The following is a 23,194-nucleotide window of genomic DNA, read 5'->3' on the forward strand; positions in this document are numbered from 1 at the left end:
TCATGGGGTATGTCATGGGGGTCATGCAAAGTCCTTGGCTTTAAAAATTTTGGGCTGCATTTTTGCAGTAAGTAAAATAAGCTCGTCCCTTAGGCACTGTGATTCAAAAAGCTAATAACCTTGGAAAGATTTATATTCTTGTTACAGTGATAGCAGTAAATCTGGACATTCTTTTTCAGGTTTTTAATTTCCTTGCGTAGGTTTCAAAGGCAGTGCTACAAATTTGTCATATTTTCCTGAGGTGGGAACAATTCAAGGTCCTGAAGTTGCCGAAGCAATATTCTTTAAACTTTCATCTTTCCAAGAAGCTCGGAGTTTCAGGTTCTTTGAGGTCACCAGCTTTAAAACAGGCAAATCGTTCAGAAAAGTCAAGTGTACTTCAGCAGAATAAGCGGGTTTGGTTATTTCCTTGATTGGCTTAAATGGTTTTGGCAGTTGTTGAAGGACTGTAGTTTATCGAAAGGGAGAAAATGACTGTTCTCTACCCAGAAATTTTGTCCATTTAATGGGATTGTAAGTGCAAAATGTGAGATGGAAAAAAGTGGCAGTGGATGTGAAGAACTGGAGAATTACCAGTGTAGCACTTTACCTCCCTTTAAATATGTTTATCCGAAAGAAATAAAAATGGGTATCCGAGATCTTTAGCATTATGTAGTTATTTAAGAATCTGTCCATCAAACAGAAAATCTATAACATACTAAGGACAAGATTAATATAATTCTGTACGTGACCTTGTTTAATCATCATTCCCTTTAGCCATTTTGACATGACAAATACCATTGTACCACACAAGAAATTAAAGAAAAAAAAACACTCATGAAGCTAAGAAGCATTTAAATGATTCTGTAAGGTTTGTTTTTCTTGATATGAGGAAATACACCATGAACACTGTGTTCTAGGCATGCTCAGAGCCCATTAACTGATGCTTTAAGGAGAAAATCAGTGACTCACTCATGAATGTGCAATGTGGCAGCTCTGCCACAAGTCTGAAATGCGAATGAGAATTCTAAGAACAGGAGTGAGGAACATTATCTTCAAATTAAGGAGAGAACCCGATCTCTGAAGAGGGAAAAAAAGGTTTGTTTTACAGCAAACTTTGTTCAAAGGCAGTTTTCATGCAGTTTTCATTCATCTGGGACACAAAACATTTGGTTGCATGTGTGCACAAACTGCTAATAAAGGAAGTATGTTAAAATGGCAAATTAATTCAAAGTTACTGTCTATTCCTTTTAAGTGGTTTGCAAGTGTTACCACTGAAACAAATCAAACCTTTTGTAACTTCTGGCTGTTTTTGTCTTTTTTATGTATAAAGACAGTTGTCTGATTTTTTTTTTTGAACTAAAATATACAATACTTATAAAGAATTACAACAATTTGGGCCTGTTTGAGGAAAGTTGGACTAGATGATCTGTGATTCTGTGATAAAGTAATGCACTTCTTCATGCTGTATAGCACAACACGTATTCTGATACGCCCCTCTTGCCTCTGGAGACAAGTAAGCAGACAACATATGTTTAACGTAAGGGTATGTGATAGCTACCTGTCATGGGTTGTCAAAAGTGTTTTCACGGTACTGCCTTTTGAGTGATGCTTGTAGTTTAACAGACTGAGTTCTGCAGAAAACATCTTCCTCGAAATACCCCTGAAAATAACAACAATAATAAACAGTGTTGTTGGAGGCTTGAGAGTGTAATCATCCTGGTGTTTCAACAAGTGTTTTTCCCATTGAAAATGTCGATAGAAACTGTGACTTGTTCAGTTGTTAGCTTTTGTTTTTTAATGAAAGGTATCAATAGAAAAAGGCTTGTTTCTAGCCTTTCTTGTTGCTTCCTAATTTCTTTTTTATAGAGAGGGCTGCTGTCTCCTTTCCTGTAACACTGCAGCCCATGGGGGTAGGGGCTGCAAGAGGCTGTGTGGTGGGAAGGATGTTTGGACTCTGAGAACCCCGCTGTAGATGGAAGGGGAAATGAGCAGGCAGAGGAAGGCAAGCTGTGAGAAGGATTATGCTAGAGTGTGGACTTTGTTTTGGTTCAATTATGTGCTGATGAATGTTCACAGAAATACAAAATGAATGTCGTACCCAGCTAATGGACTGCGTTCCCTGAGATGACAAAGAGCAATAAGTATATTTTTTTGGATGGCTGCATGGCAAATGCATTTGTTTTAGATAACAACCAGTGGTTTCCATGGGGATCATTCTTCTGCTTTTTAAAGGTATTATTAAGAATCTTTTACCTAGTTTGAATTACTGCTAAGAGCTGTTACTTCAAAACTATGTCAGCTGTTGATGCCTGAATCAACACTTTGTGTCTAGCAGTGAAACCTGGGGGGGGGGGGTACAGCTTGGGGAGAGATTTTTTTTGCTGCTTTGAATCAAAAATCATGCACCCCGATAACATGTAATGCTCAGGGAACATTACTCCTTGCAAATACAATGAACTTAAAATGCTAGAAAGGCTTGAAGGGCGTTTTCTGGGCAGTGTGACGTGTCAGACTGTTCTTGTATTTATTTCTCAGTGTAATTCTGTGCAACTTCATGTACTGCGTGGCTGCTTGTCTTTTGATATTTCTCAAAAAAAAAAAAGTAAGGGTTAACTAGAAACAATTATCCTTTCAATCCAAGTATGGTGGAATTAGTGCATGGAGATTTTCTTGAATATTGACATTTATGATAAAGAAAATATAAGAAACGTTTGGCAGGTTTTATACATATGTTTGTTGCTAACATGAGAAGAGCTGCTTCTCATGCAATTTTAGTGTTTCTTATTCTTCTTTGCCTGGAGAAATTCGAAATTTTCAAAGGCACAGAGAAGCTGGATACATTTCTCCTCATTCAGTCTGTATATTGATAAGGTTTCCAGCCAATGTCAGATATATTTAGGGTGATTTGTAGGCTTGGCTCATTCTCTGAGAAGACCAAAGATACTTTTTGAAATGAAAAGCACTTTTTCTTCTTTCAATGTTGGAGTTCTGTGCAACCGCTATGGGATATGCTTTGTCACATGTGATCATTTATAAATGATGCACATATCCAGGTCAGTATTGACTTGCAGGTAAACAGCCAGATGCTACATTTTCCAGCTGCTTGTTCACCCTAACTTTCTATGGATGTCCCTAAGCTAACCAATACTAATCCTGTGTAGTTCATCAATTCTTCATCCAAGGTTATGTAGCCCTGGGCCAGTTCTCCAGCAGAAATTCCTCACAGAAGAACCCATGATGAAAACAACAGCTTTGCTCACTGTGAGGACATGCAACAGCCTAGAACTGTTGTTCCCCACAGGGAATATCTTTGTTAGATTAGTGACTTCCATGGGTTCAACAGTGAATGACTAAAACATATAGAACAGCAGAGTGGCTCTGCACACTGTGAGAAGATGCAGAGTGCCTTTGTTGTAATGCTTGTTGAATTACCTTGTTGCCTGGAATGTTGTTATCCTTTTCCACAGAAAGGAGTAGCTTCTGAAAGATGAGAAGGAACAAAGTGGGAAACGTATTCAGTCTGTTGTTAACCTTCTTAATATTTGATGCTGTACAAAGTTTCTGGTGTAATTTTTTCACTGTGTGGCTTTGAGCTGCATAGAGGGAAATAATTGATTAAAAGGCATCAGCAGAAAGAACTACTAGCTTGTACTGAAGCTGATCATCTGATTCATCAGATCAGAGGGACTTATAAATATGCAAATTACTCATAGTTGCAAGTGAGGGGAGGAGGGAGAACGTTACCCTGAAGGATATTCACTCATTAATTTTCCAGTGTCCCAAGTGAATACTTCTGTGTTCTTACCATTTTTTTTTTTTTGCCTTTAAGGTTCTGACTTTGTCTAAGAGCTCTTCCTTGTCTTAGAACCAGTATTTTGTGTGCTTTAGTCTTTCCATTTCTGTCTAGGATTAATCAGCACTAATCAGAGCTAATGTCATGTCCTTGTAGCTCTGTGATGCATAAATAACGATGTAACATCATGTGTAGAAGTAATTCAACAGTTGAGAACCTAGAATCTTGAGTCAAGCTTCTCTGTAGGACCCTGAAGAGTAGCTCAGAAGTTCTCTAGCAGCTCCTGGAGAATTATTTTTAAACCCTCTGATTTTTTTTTCTTTCTGTTCTTCATTTATAATCATTTAATAGAGGTGAAACTTGCTTTGGAAGTAAGGTTATAAAACGGTTCAAACCAGATGAAGGATTGTAATTAAATACAAATACAGCTTCTCCACTACTTCAGGGCATTGTAGTAATACGTTTTTACTATGTGAGCAGTACTTCTTTAATAACTGGGAAGTTAGAGAGATTTTTTGAAAGCCAGTGATTTGGCTGACTGCTTATCTCTTAGTAACTGGAAGCTTTAAATACAACTGATTGAATACTGCCTTTTGAATATATTGTCAAGCCGAAAGCACCTGCCAAAACCAGATGATAATTCCATTCTTTAAAGTACATCAGCTGGTAAATACATAACTCAATATTTTGTCAGCTACCCAAAACAAATTGGCATAAGACACATGACACAGTATGTAGAAAATTGAATTGCAAATTACATTTAAATACTGTAGACCTAAATAGCATGTCTGTGAGGTAGATTTCAAAGCTAATACTGCATGCTCTTACTGGAAATGCTGCATGAAGGCTACTGGTTTATCAAGAAGCTGAACTTGTCTTTCTGATATTGTTATTTCCCTCTTTTCTTCTATACGCATTGGCCACATGAACAATATATTCTTGCTGGCATTTCGGTTCTGTGAGCGACCATGGGAAAACTCTACGCAGCAAATAAAAGCTTGGTAGTTTTTTCTTTTTAATTGGATAGAAAAATTCTCAGCTGTGAGGGACTGCAGCTGCTTTCTCCATATCTCAATCAGCAGTGCAAGATGTTCTCTCATTGTGTAATATTGTTCACCCTATCAAAACACTAAAATCTGACAGTCTCATAAATCAATTACATTTCAACTTAAGAGCTTCCGTTGTCAGTAATACATGTTATCGACAATATGCAGTTGTTGACACAGTCTGTGGTAAGAATGATTCTTCTTGCAGGTAGGAAGATAAATTCCACCGTGCGTGCTGTCCAGCTGCAGCAGAATAAATAAATGGGGTTGTCTTGTCAAGCAGTGCTTTTGTGCCAGTAGCTATGCTTTGGTTGCCCTTGCGGTACTGCACAGTACATCTCCAGGAGAAATAAAACCAAGGAGAGTCATTTTACTGATATGATACTGGCCTTTGCTATGGAGTTACTGATAGTGCGAAACATATAGCTTACACATGAGCTGTGCACTGAACAACACTGTGTAATTTGGCTAGCGTTGAGAATTTTACTGATTCACCGATCATTCAGGCCAGTTTTTTCCTAGTGCACAGTGACTGGCTAACAAAGAATGATTGCAGTACTTCTTCAGTATGAAGACTTGAACATAGTTTAATCAGTCGTGCAACTGAGCTATTACGTTTTAATTTTGTCCTAAATCTGCTGCCTGGCAAGATGATTTACTGTCTATTGCCTAGTGCCCCATGGAAAGAGGCATTAAAAAAACCTCCATTGGAATTGATTAGCTAGAGCATAGTATCATCAAGAGATGCATGTTCCACTTGAGATTTCTCTCCATTAAAACCTCTGACTGATTACTAGGGGAAGTTGTATAGAATATGTTTGCTTCCTTTTCTTTGTCAGATCACTTCATAAAAAGGTAAATGCTTTCTGAAAGTAACTCTGATGCCTTGTAAGTTTACAAAGAATGCTCGTCAGCCCCCTGAGAAAACTTTGTATGTTTTTATGATGCTTTTATGATGTATATATGACAAACATTTAGATGAAACATAAGGCAGCTTTCAGTTTTAATTGAACAACTTGCTTAGAAAGGCATGATATGCACATATCCTTAAAAATAACTTACTCTGGCTGCCTTGCTGTGTTCCAGTTTTGACATGCTTTGAAAGTCTGTTTCCTGTTGCTGTCAATGCGTCTTCAAATGCTGTGTCTGGAGACAGCACTTTAAAAAATAAAAAATAAAAAAAAAAATATCAAATTGTAGATGCTGGAGCCTGAGCCAAAACCCTGTCTGTGCAGGCATGGGTGGAAAGCTGGGGCCAGGCTGTATGTGCACCCTGCTCAGCTGTGCCAGCAGAGATCCTCCCCAGCTCTGCACCATAAACCCCTCTCTGCCTGGGTACCACAAAGTGCCTGCCACGGCATCTGATGAGCCAGAGAGCTCACTGCCCCTTGTGCATCGCCTGCCTTGCGAGGGAAGAGCCAGCGCCAGGGTGATGTGGGGCTCAGGAGAGAAGGGGCTGCCTGCCTCTCGCCACCCCCTCGTGTCCCTCCCCTGTGCTGTCACAGAAACCCTGAGAATCAGGCTGTTTGATCAAAGTCAAGAGAAAGAAGACTCTAATAGTAAATTCATCTTCATTTTTGCACTGTTCTATTAAGCCTTTTTTCTCCAGTAGCGCTCTTTTAATATATATTTATATTTTAAAGCAAATAGCTTGCTAAAGACAGTTTTTTAAAAGGAGACATAAAATCCTGTATTCTGAGGGGTTTTTTTAATGACATCTTGGTACACGGTAGAAGTGGCCCAGAGCTGCTAAAACAGACCGCTACATGTACTCTTGTGCTGCTGTGAATTAAAATCATGAAGAAATTTGGGGTGGAAATTTTGTTTCTGTGATGTGGTATTTCTTCCTGAGGTCTGGATAAAGTAAGATGATGAGGTAAGAACTGTGTTTCAGCTAATTCTGGTTTCTCTCTGTGCTTCTGATTCCTGTCTATTCTCTATTTGAAACAGATGTGTAGGGCTTGAATATCTAAAACAGTGGGTTGCATTCAGTGTGTTCTTCAGTGAAGTTATGTGCATAGAGTCTTTTTTTTTTTGTCCTACTTGTTTAATGGCACGATATTATGGATATTCAGAATCTCTTGGGGGAAAAAAAAGATCAGATTTCTTCTGGATGTGGCTTCACTGAGGCCTTTCTGTGCCATTACGTTGGCCAGTGGAAGGAAAAGCAAGCCGCTGTGATCCACTTACAGCGACACAGATTAACAGTACATCTATATTTGTTTGCTTACAATGTATTTGTCTGTTTTAAAAAATGCAGTAATTATTAAAATATCTGCACTTTAGCGGACTTCTGAATTTGGATGCACAGGATCACTCACTTCATGCGTGAGTCAACATAAGCACCTGAAAACATAGTTTGGATGTTCTGCCTAGGCACGCACTTCTGAAATTCTGCAGTTATTCATTACTGGTAACTGGGAGGAGGTAACTGGGGCGTAATTGGTGTGTTTCCAGTCTCCTGACCTACCAAGCCACTGGCTGTTACACAGACTTCATAGTCTGAGCAGTGTGGTGGTTCAAATCAGTGACTCCTGGCAAACTCCAAGCAGATGCATTTTATTTGCAATATTAGGGAACAATCAGAGCTATTAAAATTAATGCTTTTTTCAGGGGCGGGGGGGATGGGAGGATGTTTTTGTTGTTGATTTGGTTAGGTTTGTTTGCCTTGTTATCCTTCCTGTCTCCACTCACAGGTAACATCATGGTGCTGTGGTCAACTTGCAGAACATCGGTACTTAAGTCTGTAACAAACAGATTCATTAAGAATTTGGCCTGCTCTGGGATTTGTGCCATCCTAGTTTGTGTGCCTTTTGACATTGTTCTTAGTGCCAGTCCACACTGCTGCTGGTGGATCTACACGATGCTCTTCTGCAGAATTGCCAAGTTTCTGCACAAAGTCTTCTGCTCAGTGACCATCCTCAGTTTTCCAGCCATTGCTCTTGACAGGTAAGAGGTCAAACTTGCCAGGATGGTAATCCTTGATTTTTTTTTTTTCCCCTTCCACTTTTTCTCACTCATGATACTCATTTCTTCCCTTTCATTTTAGTCTTATAAATGCTCAAGTGTTGTTTTATGCTGTTACTGGCACAGGCTGCCCAGAGAGGTGCTGGAGTTTCCTCCTTGGAGATCTCCAAAAAGCCACCTGGGCAGCCTGCTCTGCATGGCCCAGCCTGAGCAGGGCTTGGACCAGGTGGGCTCCAGGGAGTCCTGCCAGCCTCGGGTAGGTTGTCCAACAATTTCAATTTCCAAATCTAGCTTTCTTTAAGGAAAAATAAAATGAAATAAAGGCCCCTGTTAATACAACCAGAATTATTTCAGAGAAATTTTGTATGTAGAACGTAAGTCTAAAACAGAGGTGGAGCTTTGGACTGCATAAATTTTAGGATTCCATTAACTTTGCTTATTATTATTAGCTGTCATGGATCCCACCTAAATGCATGGCTCTATCATCTTGAGAGTGACTAAGGTATCTGTAAGGAAGGGTAAATACTGTTGTAATATAACTTATATTGCAAAAACAGTGTATTTTATATACATTAGATAAAATTGTTAGTCTGTTAACATGTCTCACTGCAGAAAGTTAGCTCTACAAAAACAAAGCTAATGAATTAGAAAGTCTCTTAGAAACTTGGTAAGTAACTTGGTAAGTATAGTATCGTTACCTATAATGCATAGCAGTGTTGCCACTGGAACAGTTATAATTTGGCCTTTTCTAGTAAAACTTTGTGATCTTACTAATAAAAACACAAGTTGTTACTGCTTATGAGGATAAGAGTAAAAGGTTAGGTCTCCTGTGGAAAGTCTGCGAGCTTAAAAGTTCACAGCAGTAAGCAAGTGAATCAGTGAATGAAAATTTGATGTCAGAGATGTGTTGCTTTTTTTAATGTACACAGAGCATTCAGTGTTTGACTACACTTTTGCTCAGGGCTTTGCCAATTAGAGCATGTGCAAAACAAAACTCCATTTTACTTCCAGTAGCTGCATGTTATTTGTAGCCAACAGGTGGTGTTATCCAAATATAAGGGGAAAAGCGTCAGAAAGTAGCTATTCAAATTAACTGTGCCTGGCCTTCCACAGCCTTATAACTATGTCTCCATCACATATTTGGAGGGTTTGTGCTGTGTGCAATATAGTGTTCAGTGCACAAGTAGAAAAGTTACATTTTCATAATGTTTATACACATTGAAGTGAAATTTTTTTCCACCATTAATGGGACCCTGAAGTGCAAATATTTTTTTTTTCTACAAAGAGACCTGCAAAGCCAGACCCTTGTTTCTTTTCTTTCATAGCAGGTAGTCAGTTGGCAACTCAGTTAGGGATTTGGCAGCATTATGCTTGGACGGTTTGTGAGAGGCTTCACGGAAGTGCTATGCTTGTTCTGAACCATACCCTTTGCATTGTATAAGTTACATGTGGTTGTTTTTTTCTTGGTTTATTTTTCCACAACAGGTACTATTCTGTTTTATACCCTCTGGAAAGAAAAATATCTGATGCAAAATCCCGGGACCTGGTTATCTACATCTGGGCCCATGCAATAGTGGCCAGCATTCCGGTATTTGCTGTGACCAATGTGTCTGATATTTATGCCATGTCGACCTGTTCCGAACCCTGGACCTACTCCCTCGGTCACCTGATCTACGTTATCGTCTATAACATCACCACTGTGATTGTACCAGTGGCTGTGGTATTTCTCTTCATGATTCTTATTCGCAGGGCACTGAGTGCCAGCCAGAAGAAAAAAGTCATCATAGCTGCCTTAAGGACCCCTCAGAATACAATTTCCATCCCTTATGCCTCCCAGCGAGAAGCTGAGCTTCATGCCATGCTGCTTTCTATGGTTATGATATTTATTTTCTGCAGTGTTCCCTACGTGACTCTGGTGGTTTACCGCACCATACTCAATATTTCAGATATTTCAGTCTTCTTGCTCCTCACTGCCATTTGGTTGCCCAAGGTATCTTTGCTAGCCAATCCTTTGTTATTTTTAACTGTTAACAAGTCTGTACGGAAGTGCTTAGTGGGGACGATAGTACAGCTGCACCAAAGGTATAGCAGGAGAAACATTGTCAGTTCGGGTGGTGTTGCAGATGCTAATCTGGAGCCCAATGTCCGTTCAGGGAGCCAGCTTCTGGAGATGTTTCACATTGGGCAACAACAAATCTTCAAGCCAACAGAGGATGAGGAGAATGAAACTAAATCCATTGGCTCTGGTGACTTTCAGCAGAAAGAAATACCTACCACCAGCTTAGAGGTAGAAGAGACTTTGGTTCATAAATTTGCACCACAGATGATTGCAGACTCTGCAGCTCAGGTAGCACCAGCTGTGCCCACTGAAGCTGATATGGTAAATGACAAGTATTCCATGCAGTTTGGTTTTGGACCCTTTGAGCTGCCTCCACAGTGGCTCTCAGAAAACCGGAACAGTAAGAAGCGACTCCTGCCTCCTTTGGGGAATACCCCTGAAGAGCTAATCCAGACAAAGCAGCCTAAATGTAAAGCAGAAAGAAAAATCAACAGAAACAATAAAGTCAGTATCTTTCCCAAGGTGGATTCTTAGGAAGAGCAGGAGCTTTAAGTGACAGATGAAGGTCACCTTCTGTTAAATGTGTGATCCCATGGATCTTTGTTGTGCTAAAATTTGTTACAGGCTGATATTTTTTGTGCCAAATACAATTAAAACAAACAAACGGGAAACACACACACGTGTTCTTTATTAATGTGTTTTCATGAAAACAATACATTGAAAGATGATGATTCTTGATTTTATTTGTGAAATACCTACAATAATACATTCCTGATTAGCTTTCAAGAAAACAGACATGGCTTTGGGAACACTTCTCTTATGACTGAAGAATGGAAATGTGGTTGTTGGTTTGTTGGGGACCCTTATATTAAAATGGACTGGCTATCAAAGAAGCTTAATAGGAAAGGATTTAGGGAGTACAAGAGGATGCAAAATGGATAAGAGCTAACCTCGTGTAAACAGACACAGCCAGCTTCTGCACGATTCATTAATGAAATAAGATGGACTACCAAGTACATCTATTATTAAGCCAATTTTTCAAATCAATGTTAAAATAAAACTTGCTGGACTCTTGCACAAATTAGTTTCCAATTATCTGTTGAACTATACTTTTTTAAAACTTAAAACTCTATTTTGGCTTAAAATTTCAGCAAATTCAAGGATATCCAAATTGTTGTGTGTGTCACAAACCTGATAAAAAAAAAAATCCTGAAATACCACTTTTTAAAAAACATACATTCTTATTTATTGGGGTCAGGATTTGTCCTGCATTGTCTCCAATCTAGCTTTTACTTCAAGCTCCAAGAATAAATGTGCCAAGGGCATAAATGTATCATTTTGATCCTGTGAAAAAGGACACAATGTCCCAACAGTGTTATGTATGTATTATGTACATAAGCAAGGGGTCAACCTTAAAATAGACTTGTATCTATTGGTGCACTCTGCTTGTTTTCTTACAGGAAAGCTAGCAAATGAAAGAAAAGGGTCAGAAAAGCTAGCAGCCTTATATTGAACCTGTTGAGCGAGGAAGCTGATAAAGGACTGCAAAAGGCAAGTTTTGCTAATGTTGTTGTTCACTATTGTTAAGAGGCAGGGAGGTTTTTCTTTTACCTTCACTGCTATAAATACCACTCCTCTTACTCCACTTGTCTCACAGATTAGACCACCCAGCGTACAAACATGAGACTTCTAAATCTGGTGAATCAGTCGCACCATCCCTGGTATCAGCACAGCAGCCTTTCTCTGAGAGTTGATTGTACTGCAGCTTGCCCCCTGCATTGTCACAGGCACATCACGTCGTTTATACTGTGTGAATTTTGAATTGTGTCAGTCTGTTAGATGACCTTGAAACTATTGTAACCCTGGTATTTTAATCCTTGTTCAGTCACGAGTAGTCTTTCCTTCTTTCTTATTGGCATTCACTGTTGTCTCAGTGGGTAGTTTCTGAAAAGCACAATCTAGTAATGCCCAGACACTCTGTGTGGTTCTCCTGTAGTTCAGCCCTTTGGTGCATGCTGGACCTTCACCTATTGTAACTGCCTGTTTATGAAAGTAGTTTTCTTTAAAGCATACTTCTTAAAAGGACAAGGTGAGTTATCTTGCCAAGTTCACAGTAGCTTGCCAAATCCAAACAGTTACTGTTGAAAGTGGACAAAAAAAATATCTGCTGAAGCAAAATTTGGAAATGTACCCGTTCTTCCTTTCATGTGTATGAAGCAAGTCAACAGCTTCTGGTGGCTCTGAGGTGGTAGATTTCTACATGGCATTCAAAGCAAGTGTTTTAATAAAAGTTATTTTAAAAAAAAGTTTTGTAAATTACTGTGTAAATTGTTTTCCCCTGTTTCTTCTCTGTTTTCAGTGCTGTTCACATTTTTGCTAGTTCAAGAACAACTCAGCTTGGGAGCAAGGAGCACTCTCCCCAGCTGCCTTGCCTCTTAGATGCAGAGATGACGAGGCAGACACAGTTTGCCCAGAACCAGACAGAAGAAATACTCCAGGAAAAGGTGTTCTGTGACAGAGGTAGAGAAGTGCCATAGCACACAGACTTCTTTTGAAATACCGATAAAAACATTTTTGTTTTTTTTTTCTGAAGTTACTGAAAACAGAATCCATTTAAAAAAAACAACCAAACATCAGAAACAAAGTAGAAGTTATAGTTTCCTTATGAATTTTGATTAGATTCAGTATTTATGGCTCACTTACACATAGATAACTGGCCTCTGTGATTGATGAATGTGATAAATGGCTACTCAGATCTGAACTTCCTTTAAGGAAAGCAAACTTGGTCCTAGTTTTGTCCCTTTCACCTCTCATGTTGAATGAAATGCCAATGATAAATTTGAAGAGACAAATTCTATAGGATTGTTTTATATCTGGAAAAGTAAGGGGTTTGTTTTTTATGACTGTTGAGAAAAAATATATTTTCATTTCAAATAGAACACATGTAAGAACTTGTGCACAGTTCTTTAATAGATTGTGTCTGAAGACATGGAAACCTTTCCACTAGAAGTTAATAAAGGTCTTTTTTTACACCTGAAGAATTAATTCAGTATGTAGTAGTTGTGAATATTTTATTGTTGTCCCTCTTCCAACAGTTTATCCATAGGAATTCTTAAGAGAAATGGAAAAAGTACACAAAAGCACATCTTTGCATAGAACAAAACATCTGTATAAGATTTATAGTATGGCCTCTATAGAAAACTGTCATCAGAAAACAGTAATTCAGGAGACTCTGCAAGATGGAGTATTTGACTTGTAGAGTTTAATTTGTAACTTCATCCAAGGCAGTGGTACCTTTGAGTCATTACTGCTGCCTGTAGGCTTCTTCAAACAATTTCTACAGGGCTAAATGTTCTACAGCATTCAATATTAAACAAGTCAAAATATCGCACTGAAGATGAGCAAAATTTTTTATGTTGTTTTTAACCACCAAAGGTTTTGGTAAGATATTCTTTTCCCTGACTATTGATGAAAAAATTGAAGTACCAAGCAAAGCTATGGGGATGAAAGAAAAGAAAGCCTGGTGTAATTTGGGCTGTGAAAATAGATTTAAGGGATAAATCTTCTTACTGGAGCATTAACTTGTATGTACGTAGGAGTGGTTCTTTTTTTCCTTATCCATGAAGAGAAAGTGGACTATCTTTTTTTTTTTTTTTTTTAAAGAAAGCATAAGAAACACCAAGTCAGATTCAATTCCTGAATATACAAACATTCATTAAGGCAAACCAGAGTTTCTCTACTTAGTTGCTCTTCTGCATCCCTATGGCTAAACGTAATGCACCGAGATAATGGCTTACTTAAAAAAATCCTTTCTGCACATTAAGCAGTATTCTTTCTTCTGTGCTTCCATTTTCAGTGAAACCCAGCCCTGTATGTCTTGCCTGGGTCATGTCCTGTCCGTAGGCACTGTGAGGGCCTCATTGTCCTAGTCCCCTTGTGAGGGGGGCAGCGGACTCCAGCCCTCTGCACCCTGTGTGGGCAGGCAGCTCAGCACAGCCATGACCCTGCCAAGCTCCAGCCTCCTTAACCCGCTGCCTTCCAGCAGCAGCACAGAAGACAGCCTTGTTGAGGCAGGAAATTCCAAATGCAAATCAAAGAATGAAAATCTGGCTTTATTAAACAAGATGTGAGTTTACTGCTGACTCTGAATTTAGCATTTTAGTTCAGACTTTCCTCCTCAGCTGACCGGTTTCTATGCTACATCGCTACTGCTGATGGAGCGTACTGCAGAACGCTACTCATCCTCACAGTGAATTTCTGGAAAAGCTGGAATATGACACAGGATTCCTGACTTTTTACCCTTGACTTGGTGCACACCAGTCCAGAGATAGTAATCTATTTGTCCTTTACAAGGGTCTGTTTATTCCCCAAGCATTTTGGAGAATTAATACAATGTGTTCATCTTGCTCTCAGTAGTGCAACTGTTACAGTCTATCTTAAAAACGTTGCCTGTTGTAAAGGAAAGCTACTTCATGTGAGTATGCAAAGAAAATTTAAAATATCAAATATGTAGTAAGTATTAAATGAAGTTTTGGTAATTTGCCTTCTGACCTGTACAACAATGAAGGTAGTGTTTTGGCTACCTGTGTATTAAAACATTGTTTAGCAGAAAAGTATGAATACAAGCAGTACTAAAAGGAAAAAAAAATCCTGTATTTCTCCCCTCATTTGTGTTTCTTCTTGATGGGATCAAGGAGAAAAGGATAAATGAATTCTGTTGCTATGGTGACTGTGTTCCAAGTATCAAGACAGCTTGTCTAAATGCGTCTTCATGATGTTGTAACCTATCTTTTAGGATGAAAAGCACAGCTTGGAGTGCTTTTCTTGCTGTGCTCTTTCTAAGCACACAGTTTTCTTTCATTCAGTCTTTTTTTTTCTTTTCTTTCTTTTTTTTTTTTTATTTTTAATCCCCATCACGCTCCAGATAGGTCTCATTTATCATGGAACAAAACTGACATATTCCCCAAAAGGCAAAAAAGAAAATCACACCCCTTTTTCTGCTTTACTAGTTCAAATTTCATTATAAACACACCACCATTGATAATATTCAAAATTCTTTAATATTTATAATAATAATATAACCTGTACAAAAGTTCACCTCTGAGTAGAGGACTGAAGGCGGCAGTGTCCTGACTGGTGTGTTACAGCCCTGCTGAGCTCATTTCAGTTGCACGGCAGGCGCCTCGGGAAAGCAGCATCGTCGGCGCTTCGAGGGGCCTCTGGTTGGATTGCTCTCAAGTTTATCCCTAGTGATGTACAACTCCTGGAATTTCAACTGCCATTAGGATCATTTATTTTTTTTTATTATTATTATTATTATTTTTTCCCTAAGCACTGTAGATAAGAAGAAAAGTTTAGAAATTTCAACCCAAAGCCTCAGAATACAGAAGATGGGAGGAACAAAAATGTTAGTATTAAAACTGGTTAAGGATGTCCTGTTACCGCGGGACTGCTGAATGCTGAGACAGGCTGTCCCCCAGGGTGTTCCCTACATAATTTTTGCTTCCTTGCCAAGTGTTCCCCACAGACAGAAACCACGCGGAGAGGAGAGCGTCTTCTCAACAAAGGTATGAATACATGAAAGCAATAGCACATTCCTTCCAGAAAAATAAAATAAAACCATATATCTACCTGGAACTCAGCATGCTCACACAGGAGGCTAAAACACACCGCTGGAGTACTGTCTCTCTGTTTTTAGCACTTAATGGTAAAGGCTGTTGTATTACTGCCCTAAATGCCAGAAGAAAATGCCAGGAGCAGGACAATTCCCGTAACAGAGCAGTAAAACGTCTGTCGTGCGCTGTCAACAGGGGTTGACAGCAGACCACAAATCCACACCCTCAGGAAATCAGGGATTATTCTGGCAGAAATGTTTGCCAGTCAAAACCTTACTTTGAGCGCGGTGCAGTTCGTTCCTTCAAACTGCTTCTTGTAAACTGCTGCTGCCGGCGGAAACCTGGCTTTAACACGCACAGATACAAGAGAAAGTTGCAATTAATCCCCAGATAGAATCACAGAACGGCTGGGGTTAGAAAAGACCTCCGAGACCAGCCGGTCCAACACCCCTGCCACCACCACCCGCCCCAGCGCCAGGCGCAGCCTTCCCTCATCCCCCGGGCCGGTGACAGGACCACTTCCGCGGGCAGCAAGGAGCGGCTCCCGGCCCCCCGCTCCCGGCAGTGGTTCCGCCCGCTCCAAGCCAGGCCTCGCGAGAGACCGGCGCAACCGGTGACTGGGGGGGGGGGGGAGTCATGGTAACGGCGCCGCCGCCCCTGTAACGGGTAGGGCCGGGGCCGGCCCGGGCGGGGGGCGCTGCGCCCCTCTGTCCGTCCGTCAGTCAGTCAGTCAGTCAGTCTGTCCGTTCACCTCTCCGTGGGCGGGCTCGGTGGGTGTAAGCCTCGCCTCAACGGGCACTGCTGTCTTTATACCTTGGCGCTGGGAAAGCTGCCGGTGCTCCCCAGGTGCCTCATTCCCGTCCATTTCCCAGCTCCTGTCTGCTCGCAGCGCGTCCAGAGAGGGGCCTGGGACACGGGGCCTGTGGGGAGCGGCTGAGGGAGGGAGCTGGGGGTGTGCGGGCTGGGGAAGGGCAGGCTCAGGGGAGACCTTACTGCTCCCTGCAGCTACCTGAAAGGAAGGGGTGGAGAGCTGGGGGTCGGCCTCTTCTCACAGATAACCAGTGATAGGACCAGAGGGAATGGCCTCAAGTTGCACCAGGGGAGGTTCAGGCTGGCAATGAGGAGACATTTCTGCTCAGAGCAGTCAGGCACTGGGACGGGTTGCACAGGGAGGTGGTGGAGTCACCGTCCCTGGGGGTATTTAAGGAGAGGCTGGACGTGGTGCTTAGGGACATGGTCTAGTGGGTGACATTGGTCGTAGGGGGGTGGTTGGAGCAGATGATCATGGAGGTCTTTTCCAACCTTAATGATGCAACGCTTCTATGTCCGTTGTTTAAAAGCAAAATTGAAAGGGGACTGGGAACATGGTCTCTTGGATTTGAGAGCTCCTCCTGTTTAGAAGCAATGGGCATGAAACAAAATAAGCCGTGGCACTTCCTCATGCCAGGTGTGCAAGTACTTTTAAGGTTCATGCAAGCTGAAGTTTCACTGAAGCACACTTGAATCCTTTGATTATAAATATATATATATATTATATATATATATATTTATATATTTCTTATATATAAAAACTGACTGCTGGAGTAGCAAGCTAGTCTGTACTAGAAAGACCTCTCAATATTGAATTGCCAGAAAGGATTTGAAACTTGTTTGATCTACATGTGAAATGAGCTTGTATTCTTGCTTTATTAATAAACTGGTAGTTTGGAAGGTGTTTTTATTACTGTTATTTTTTCTTCAGTTTTAGATTGCAATGCATATTATGAGGTGGAGCTTGGATAAAATTTCAAGGTCTGCATTGAAAGAGCTTATACTAGTTGTAGATCTTTAAGTGCATCTATGGAGTTATTAACACCAGAGCCATGTTTGCCAAAGGTAATTCTTTTCACCTTAGCTGCTTAGAAACTCTGTGCTTTCTTAGCAGAATGCCAAAGAAATAAGATTCTGCTCTTTTAGTATTGCATACAGTTCTGGTGTGTGTCAGTGTGCTAAGGAGTTATGTGAAACTTCATGAATTTGGACTGCTCCTTATGCATGTATGGAATAATGTTTAGTTTTTTTAAGTCGGAATCTTCTAGGTTTGCTGCAGAAAGGTCTGTTCAGCATTACCACCTGGAAAACTTGGTTGTATTAATTTTAATACTTAATCAGATTATTAAATAAATCCTATTTAAAGTGTTTGTTTGTTTGTTTGTTTTAGTTAATAGTATTCCAGCAAATACAGGCAAGCTCCAGGAGTTTGACAAATTCTATTGGAAGGAAGGTGTTTTGTCCATCCTTTGAAAAAATTAATATCAGGGTTTAACTTAATTTTGGGAATGAGGGTATGTAATACAGTTGTTAGGTTGTAGGAACTGGGACTTGAGAATCTGAGATTTAGGTTTGAGATTTAGTGCTGTACTGTTCACCTGTCCGTAGAATGGGATCATACCTAAATTCTTCTTAAAGATGTTAAAAATATATATATTTTTGTAGGTTCACTGTCAGGTATTAGGGTTACTATGAGATAACTTTGAATCCAAGTTCTCACGTAACCATCATTGGCAATTGCATGAAAATTGCTGTCTCTCGAGACTGATGAATTAGGCATAAGCATTTCAGCCTTTCAAAAGCTCTAGAAAAAACTCTGTGGTATGACCAAGAGATGAGGATGCAACCTGGTGCAGAGCAGCCAGTGTCAGGAAATGGTTGAGGCTGTTGCACACGCAGACTGGTTGGCTGTACTCTGCTGTAGTGGAAGTGGCATACATCTTTAGAAGTCCTTCCTAGTGTGACAATCCCAACTCCAGCAGCCTGTGATAAGATGAGCCTGAGCAAACAGACTCATTAGTGTGTCAGAACACTGAATATTGGGTATCAGATCTGAAAATTGTTATTTTATTTAAGAGGTATTTTGCAGTCTTACGTTGAAGCATTATTAGCCTGTGTAATATTATGTAATTGTCATGATTACCTGTGATTATCCTCCCAGCCCTACAGATTTATATCTGTGTGATATTAACTAATTTACATTTCATAGGTTGATTCACCTGTCAGTCTGGGTGGTAGTCATCAAAGAAATTTAGAAGACTGCTCTCCAGAAAAAAGCAAAGGTGATGGCAGAGGGAAATCTGATACCAAGGAAGTAAGAACAGATCAGCAAACCTCAGTGGAGAGTGTGTCCTTTTTTCAGGAGTGTGTGCTGAATCCCAATGAGTCAGGTGCGGGGATGCCTAACATTTCTTTTGGTGTGACTAGACCAAATACTGTGTCAGTAAAGTGTGGGTAAAATTCTGTTAGTGGAGGGCAAAGAGAATGTAAACAAATAAAGTCTCCAAAAAAGAAAGAGGAGGAAAATGGTGGTGTCAAAATTCATGCCTTCACTTCTTTTCACTATTTTGAAGCTATCTTTGAAATAACCATGCTAATAGGTTTGATTACGCTATGTGGCGTCTAAGCTGTGACCTGCACCTTGGTGATGGCCTAGAAAATCAGGAGAAATTCTCTGCACTTGTTTTATGGAACCACATTAGAAAGTATTTTCAGTAAGGTGTTTTTATTCAACTTTTCAAAGATCACGACCATTTGTGAGAACTTTATATTCTAATAATGGTCCATCAGACCAAATAAAGGGAAATGATTTTTGTAAATTTTAGTATTTAACAACTAAACAATGTAAATACTAATAGCAGTCTTTAAATACAAATGTACAATATCTCATTGTAATGAAATCACTTGTTGAAGTGCTTCACATGGAATTCTTTTGGCATTCTATAAATGCTAATAAACTGGCTTTCCAGAGCTTCTGCCTATTTAAAAATAGACAAGTGAAGGCCAGTATGCGAAGCAGAAAGTTTCAATATCTGCTTTAAGCTTAGATAGCTTTCCTGACAGAATTGAGGTCAAAAGAAATCCCATGATTTCTAACATGAGTACTGGCGTACCAGTATGTACCATTTTTTAGAGAGTAATCCAATTTTTAAAAATCTGAGAGTAATCCACTTCAGTTCAGGCTCTCTGTTGTTCCTGAAATGACAAAAAATATTTTGTTCTCTTAGTTATTAAAATGTCAATAAGTTTATTTCACATCTATAATATTGTGAAAGGCTTTTTTTTTTTTTTTCCCAGGATGTGTCTCTAATTCAGATTCTGGAGATGATAGCACTGAAACACAGACTTCGAAATTCTGTGAACCTTCCCAAGGAAAAACAAGTAATGCCAAAGAGGGTATTACTTTTCAGGTGTATAAAGTGTAGGGTGCAATAAATTAATGGTTTTTCCTTTTCTTGTTAATGCTCATTGAAAATGTATATGCCTTGTACTATTCAAGAGGTATTGGACAAATCATTCATTTAAAGATTATTTAATTAAAGATTACTTTATTTAATGATATGTTAGTATTTAGGTTTTATGTAGATAGACCAGTCTAATAAGGCAAATGCAGTGGTGGTTCTATCTAGTTGTTCATCTCACACAGTGTTCATTTCTTTGGAACAGAAACTGGGGGCACGGACAGTGCCACAAATGTTTTTCTACTCTTGCCATGGAAGCTAAATTCCAGTAGGAAAGAAGGTGCTATGACATGAGAGTGCTATAGAAAGAGGAAAGGCTAAAAGTGATAAGAAATTGAAATCTTAGTATTTAGGAAAAAGAAGTCACAACACAAAAATCCATGTAAATTAAATAATGGTAGTTTCTATAATGTTTGACCATTTTTATTTTTAAAAGCAACATTTTTCCAGAACCAATATCAGAATCTGCTCTGGTCGAGATGTCAAGACTAAACCTTGTATAATATATAAGAGGTATTGGAGAGTCTCTCTTAACCCCACAGTTGTTCACTTTAATGAAAGACATTTCAATGTGTATTCTAGCAGTCAGCCTCAAAAAAAACCTGTTTTGAGTTGTAAACTTATTTTGTCTGTCATTATTGCTGATGCTGTGGAGATGTCACTCTTCTATTATATATGAAGCACTTACCCCAAATGGATTGCCCACCCCACTGCCCAATATAAAACTGCTCCAACTAAGAGTTTTGTTCAGTGTTCTTTTACAGACTTTCATGTTTCTCCCTGCTTCAAACAGGTCTAAAAATGAAAATGGTATACATTTCCTTGAGACTAATTGTACTTTTTGTCTGTAGTTGTTGTCAAATTACTTGTATTGTTTTTTCTACTTTTTTTTTTTTTTAATTTGATATGTGTCAAATTAGCAATTTAAAATCTAATCTACAGCAGACTCTTCCAAGTTAGAAGATTCTGAAGAGACAGAAGGAGATCCTCAGATTCAAGTAGCCATAAGGAAAATGAAAAAGCTTGATACAGTACTGGCAAAAAAACATTTTAAGGAAAGCACAATTAAAAAACAAGGCAAAGAAATGAGAACAAAGCTCTGGAAAGAACTTCAGGTTAGAATTATACTGATTGTTTTGTAAATAATATATCCTAGATGACTGTCTTACAGAATGATCTCATTTCACAGGCACATTGTTTTATAAAATAATTAAGGATTGACTGACTGTAGTGAAGAAATGGATTACTAAAAAGTAACTTTGAATAACTTTTAATATATATTGGCTAGGCAGGCTTTGAAACAGGGACACGAACCTTAGAAATTGGTATGACCAATAGTCAAGTATACAGCTGCCTGGGTGTGATTTACATGCACAGAGTCTTATGCTTGAACTCGTTACTTGCAGGTTATGATATGGCATGAACCCAGAGCTAAGAGTGTTTATTCTGCTCTAGCGTGACCATTCTTAGGCCCCTCCATTTCAGTATTTGTTTTTATTGAAGCAGTTAGAGATGCACCCTGATGACGAAGGCATGACAATGCTACAGTGTGAATTTCTTTACATTATTCCTGCCATAGCCTTTAGCAGTTAATTGTCATCTCAAGCCTTGAAACATGAGATTTAGATTTTCCTCTGAAACTAGATTATTGTATACTTTTCATGAATATAAATTTATGTTGCTAAAAAGATGTGATTGCATTTGGTTTGGGTGCATCTCATAACTTCAGTGGATTTGAGAGACATATATCCATTACAGAAGCTCCTTGCCTTGTGAAATGTCTCCATGAAAGAGGCAATGCATAACAGATGCTTTGAAGTTCCACCACGCCTTTGTCTTTACTCCAGGAGATGTTAAAATTGCCTTAAGACTAAAACAAAGCAGTAAGGAAATGTTGCCACTGAACACAGAATTTTTTGATAGGGCCTGAAGTTTGTTAGGCCTGCTAAGCAGATAGATTATTCTGCAGCAGTTTAAGTAAACGTATGCTAGTAACTGTATATTTATGCTTTATTTCTTTTAAATAGTCTGACAATAGCACTGGAAGCCATGAAGAGATAGAAAACACAAAACTTTTCTTAAATTTGATCTCATCTTGGCAGGATACAGCTGGTAAGTAGGAAAGAAAAAAAGACCCTGATCTAATTCTGTATTTTATGGACTACTTGAAAAATGAAATAATTTTTGCATTCTCACAGAACTCGAAGTTGTGCTCTATTATGATTTTTCTTAAATAGATTTTGTTGTTGTTGCTTTTTTTTTTTTTCCCCAAAGAACTGGCTACTCAAGAAAGGTAAGGATTTAAGATAAGTAAAACTTGCTTTTTTCAAGTTGATGGCCAGCAAAGATGATTTCAGAAAGGATGCCTGACTGAGAACACTGCTAAATTGAAGTGATAATAGCAGATACAGGGAAAACAGAGTGGAAACCTGCCGAAAGATTTGGATGTCCTTACCAGTTTGGAACTTCTGGGCAGTAAGAAAAGAAATCAAAATTGATTTTGTAAACAAAATGACAAAATTTCTGATGGTGGTTATTGGTGGTCTTAGCAAGAGAGCTTGCAAGGCTGGAGTACTTCATGGAGGAAAGGCAGTCAGTTAAAAAATATTAGGCCTAAGAAGTTGTTAAGAAGGTCTAACAATGTGGGCTCAGCCACACATGTATTTTGGAGACAATTTTCATGTGGGAATATGATTGAGAGTGAGAAGTTAATGCCATTGTAAGGATCTGATGATATTACAGTATCAGAGTTACGGAAAACCTGGGCCTTTTTAGGAACTGTTAACAGAAGAACCAAAGAGTGGGACCAAATGATGATACTAACTACTCAGTTATGTATTGAAAAATAATAAAGGAAGGTGCATGCACAACCAAGGTCCTTGGAATATGGTCCAAAGAAAAAAGAGGAGTATGGGTCTTTTACATTAGCTTTGATACTGATTTCATTACATTCACTTCTAAAAGATGTTAAGATCCTGATCATGGTAGAGAATTTGAGTGAAAAAGATCATCAAATAATACGGTGCAATTCTAAGGAAAGACATAATATGAACTATGAACTTATTTTTTAAAATCTACTTTTCCTTTTTTTTTGTTTTTCCTGAGAATTATAGGAAAGAAAGTTTAGACATGTTATCAAACTACTTTAAGGAAGGAAAGACCAGAAAGTCAGATTAGATAACTTTTGAGTTTCAGAGTAAAGACAAAAATATTCAAAGCGGAAATAAAAACACTGATAAGAATCAGTGTTTGCATTTTAGTATTTTCTATTATTTAGTCTGTTCTTAAAATAAAAGCAGGCAGACTAAATAGACTCTATTTAAGACTTTCTTTTTAAGCAGAATTGAAAACACAAAGAAAATTATATAGCTGTATAAAAATAGACAAGTGATTAAGGAAGGACTGAGTTCTTTAAGTCAAAGGTAACCAAATGGTTAATGATAAAGAGAAATGTGGATAAC

The 23,194-nt window shown here is 38.9% G+C and overlaps 2 protein-coding genes across 3 annotated transcripts in view; both read left to right on the top strand.

Annotated features, from left to right (window-relative positions):
* Nucleotides 1-12,892, top strand: part of GPR176 (G protein-coupled receptor 176) — a 41,513-nt gene extending 28,621 nt beyond the window's left edge. The window contains exons 2-4 of one of the 2 annotated variants that reach the window (XR_011809719.1): nt 7,518-7,770; nt 9,274-11,398; nt 11,505-12,892. Coding sequence is in view for 1 of the 2 variants with exons in the window: in XM_027459563.3 (XP_027315364.1) it covers nt 7,518-7,770; nt 9,274-10,381 (1,361 nt within the window). In the remaining variant the exon portion in view is untranslated. Of the gene's footprint in view, nt 1-7,517; nt 7,771-9,273 lie in introns of both variants that reach the window. The other variant, XM_027459563.3, reaches the window with a different exon arrangement.
* A 953-nt stretch (nt 12,893-13,845) lies between these two features.
* Nucleotides 13,846-23,194, top strand: part of FSIP1 (fibrous sheath interacting protein 1) — an 83,132-nt gene continuing 73,783 nt past the window's right edge. The window contains exons 1-6 of the mRNA XM_072038396.1: nt 13,846-13,973; nt 15,880-16,075; nt 18,482-18,662; nt 19,570-19,653; nt 20,676-20,848; nt 21,761-21,845. Of these exons, the coding sequence (XP_071894497.1) occupies nt 13,846-13,973; nt 15,880-16,075; nt 18,482-18,662; nt 19,570-19,653; nt 20,676-20,848; nt 21,761-21,845 (847 nt within the window). The remainder of the gene's footprint in view (nt 13,974-15,879; nt 16,076-18,481; nt 18,663-19,569; nt 19,654-20,675; nt 20,849-21,760; nt 21,846-23,194) is intronic.

Source organism: Anas platyrhynchos, chromosome 5, assembly GCF_047663525.1.
Source record: "Anas platyrhynchos isolate ZD024472 breed Pekin duck chromosome 5, IASCAAS_PekinDuck_T2T, whole genome shotgun sequence".
NCBI lineage: Eukaryota > Metazoa > Chordata > Aves > Anseriformes > Anatidae > Anas > Anas platyrhynchos.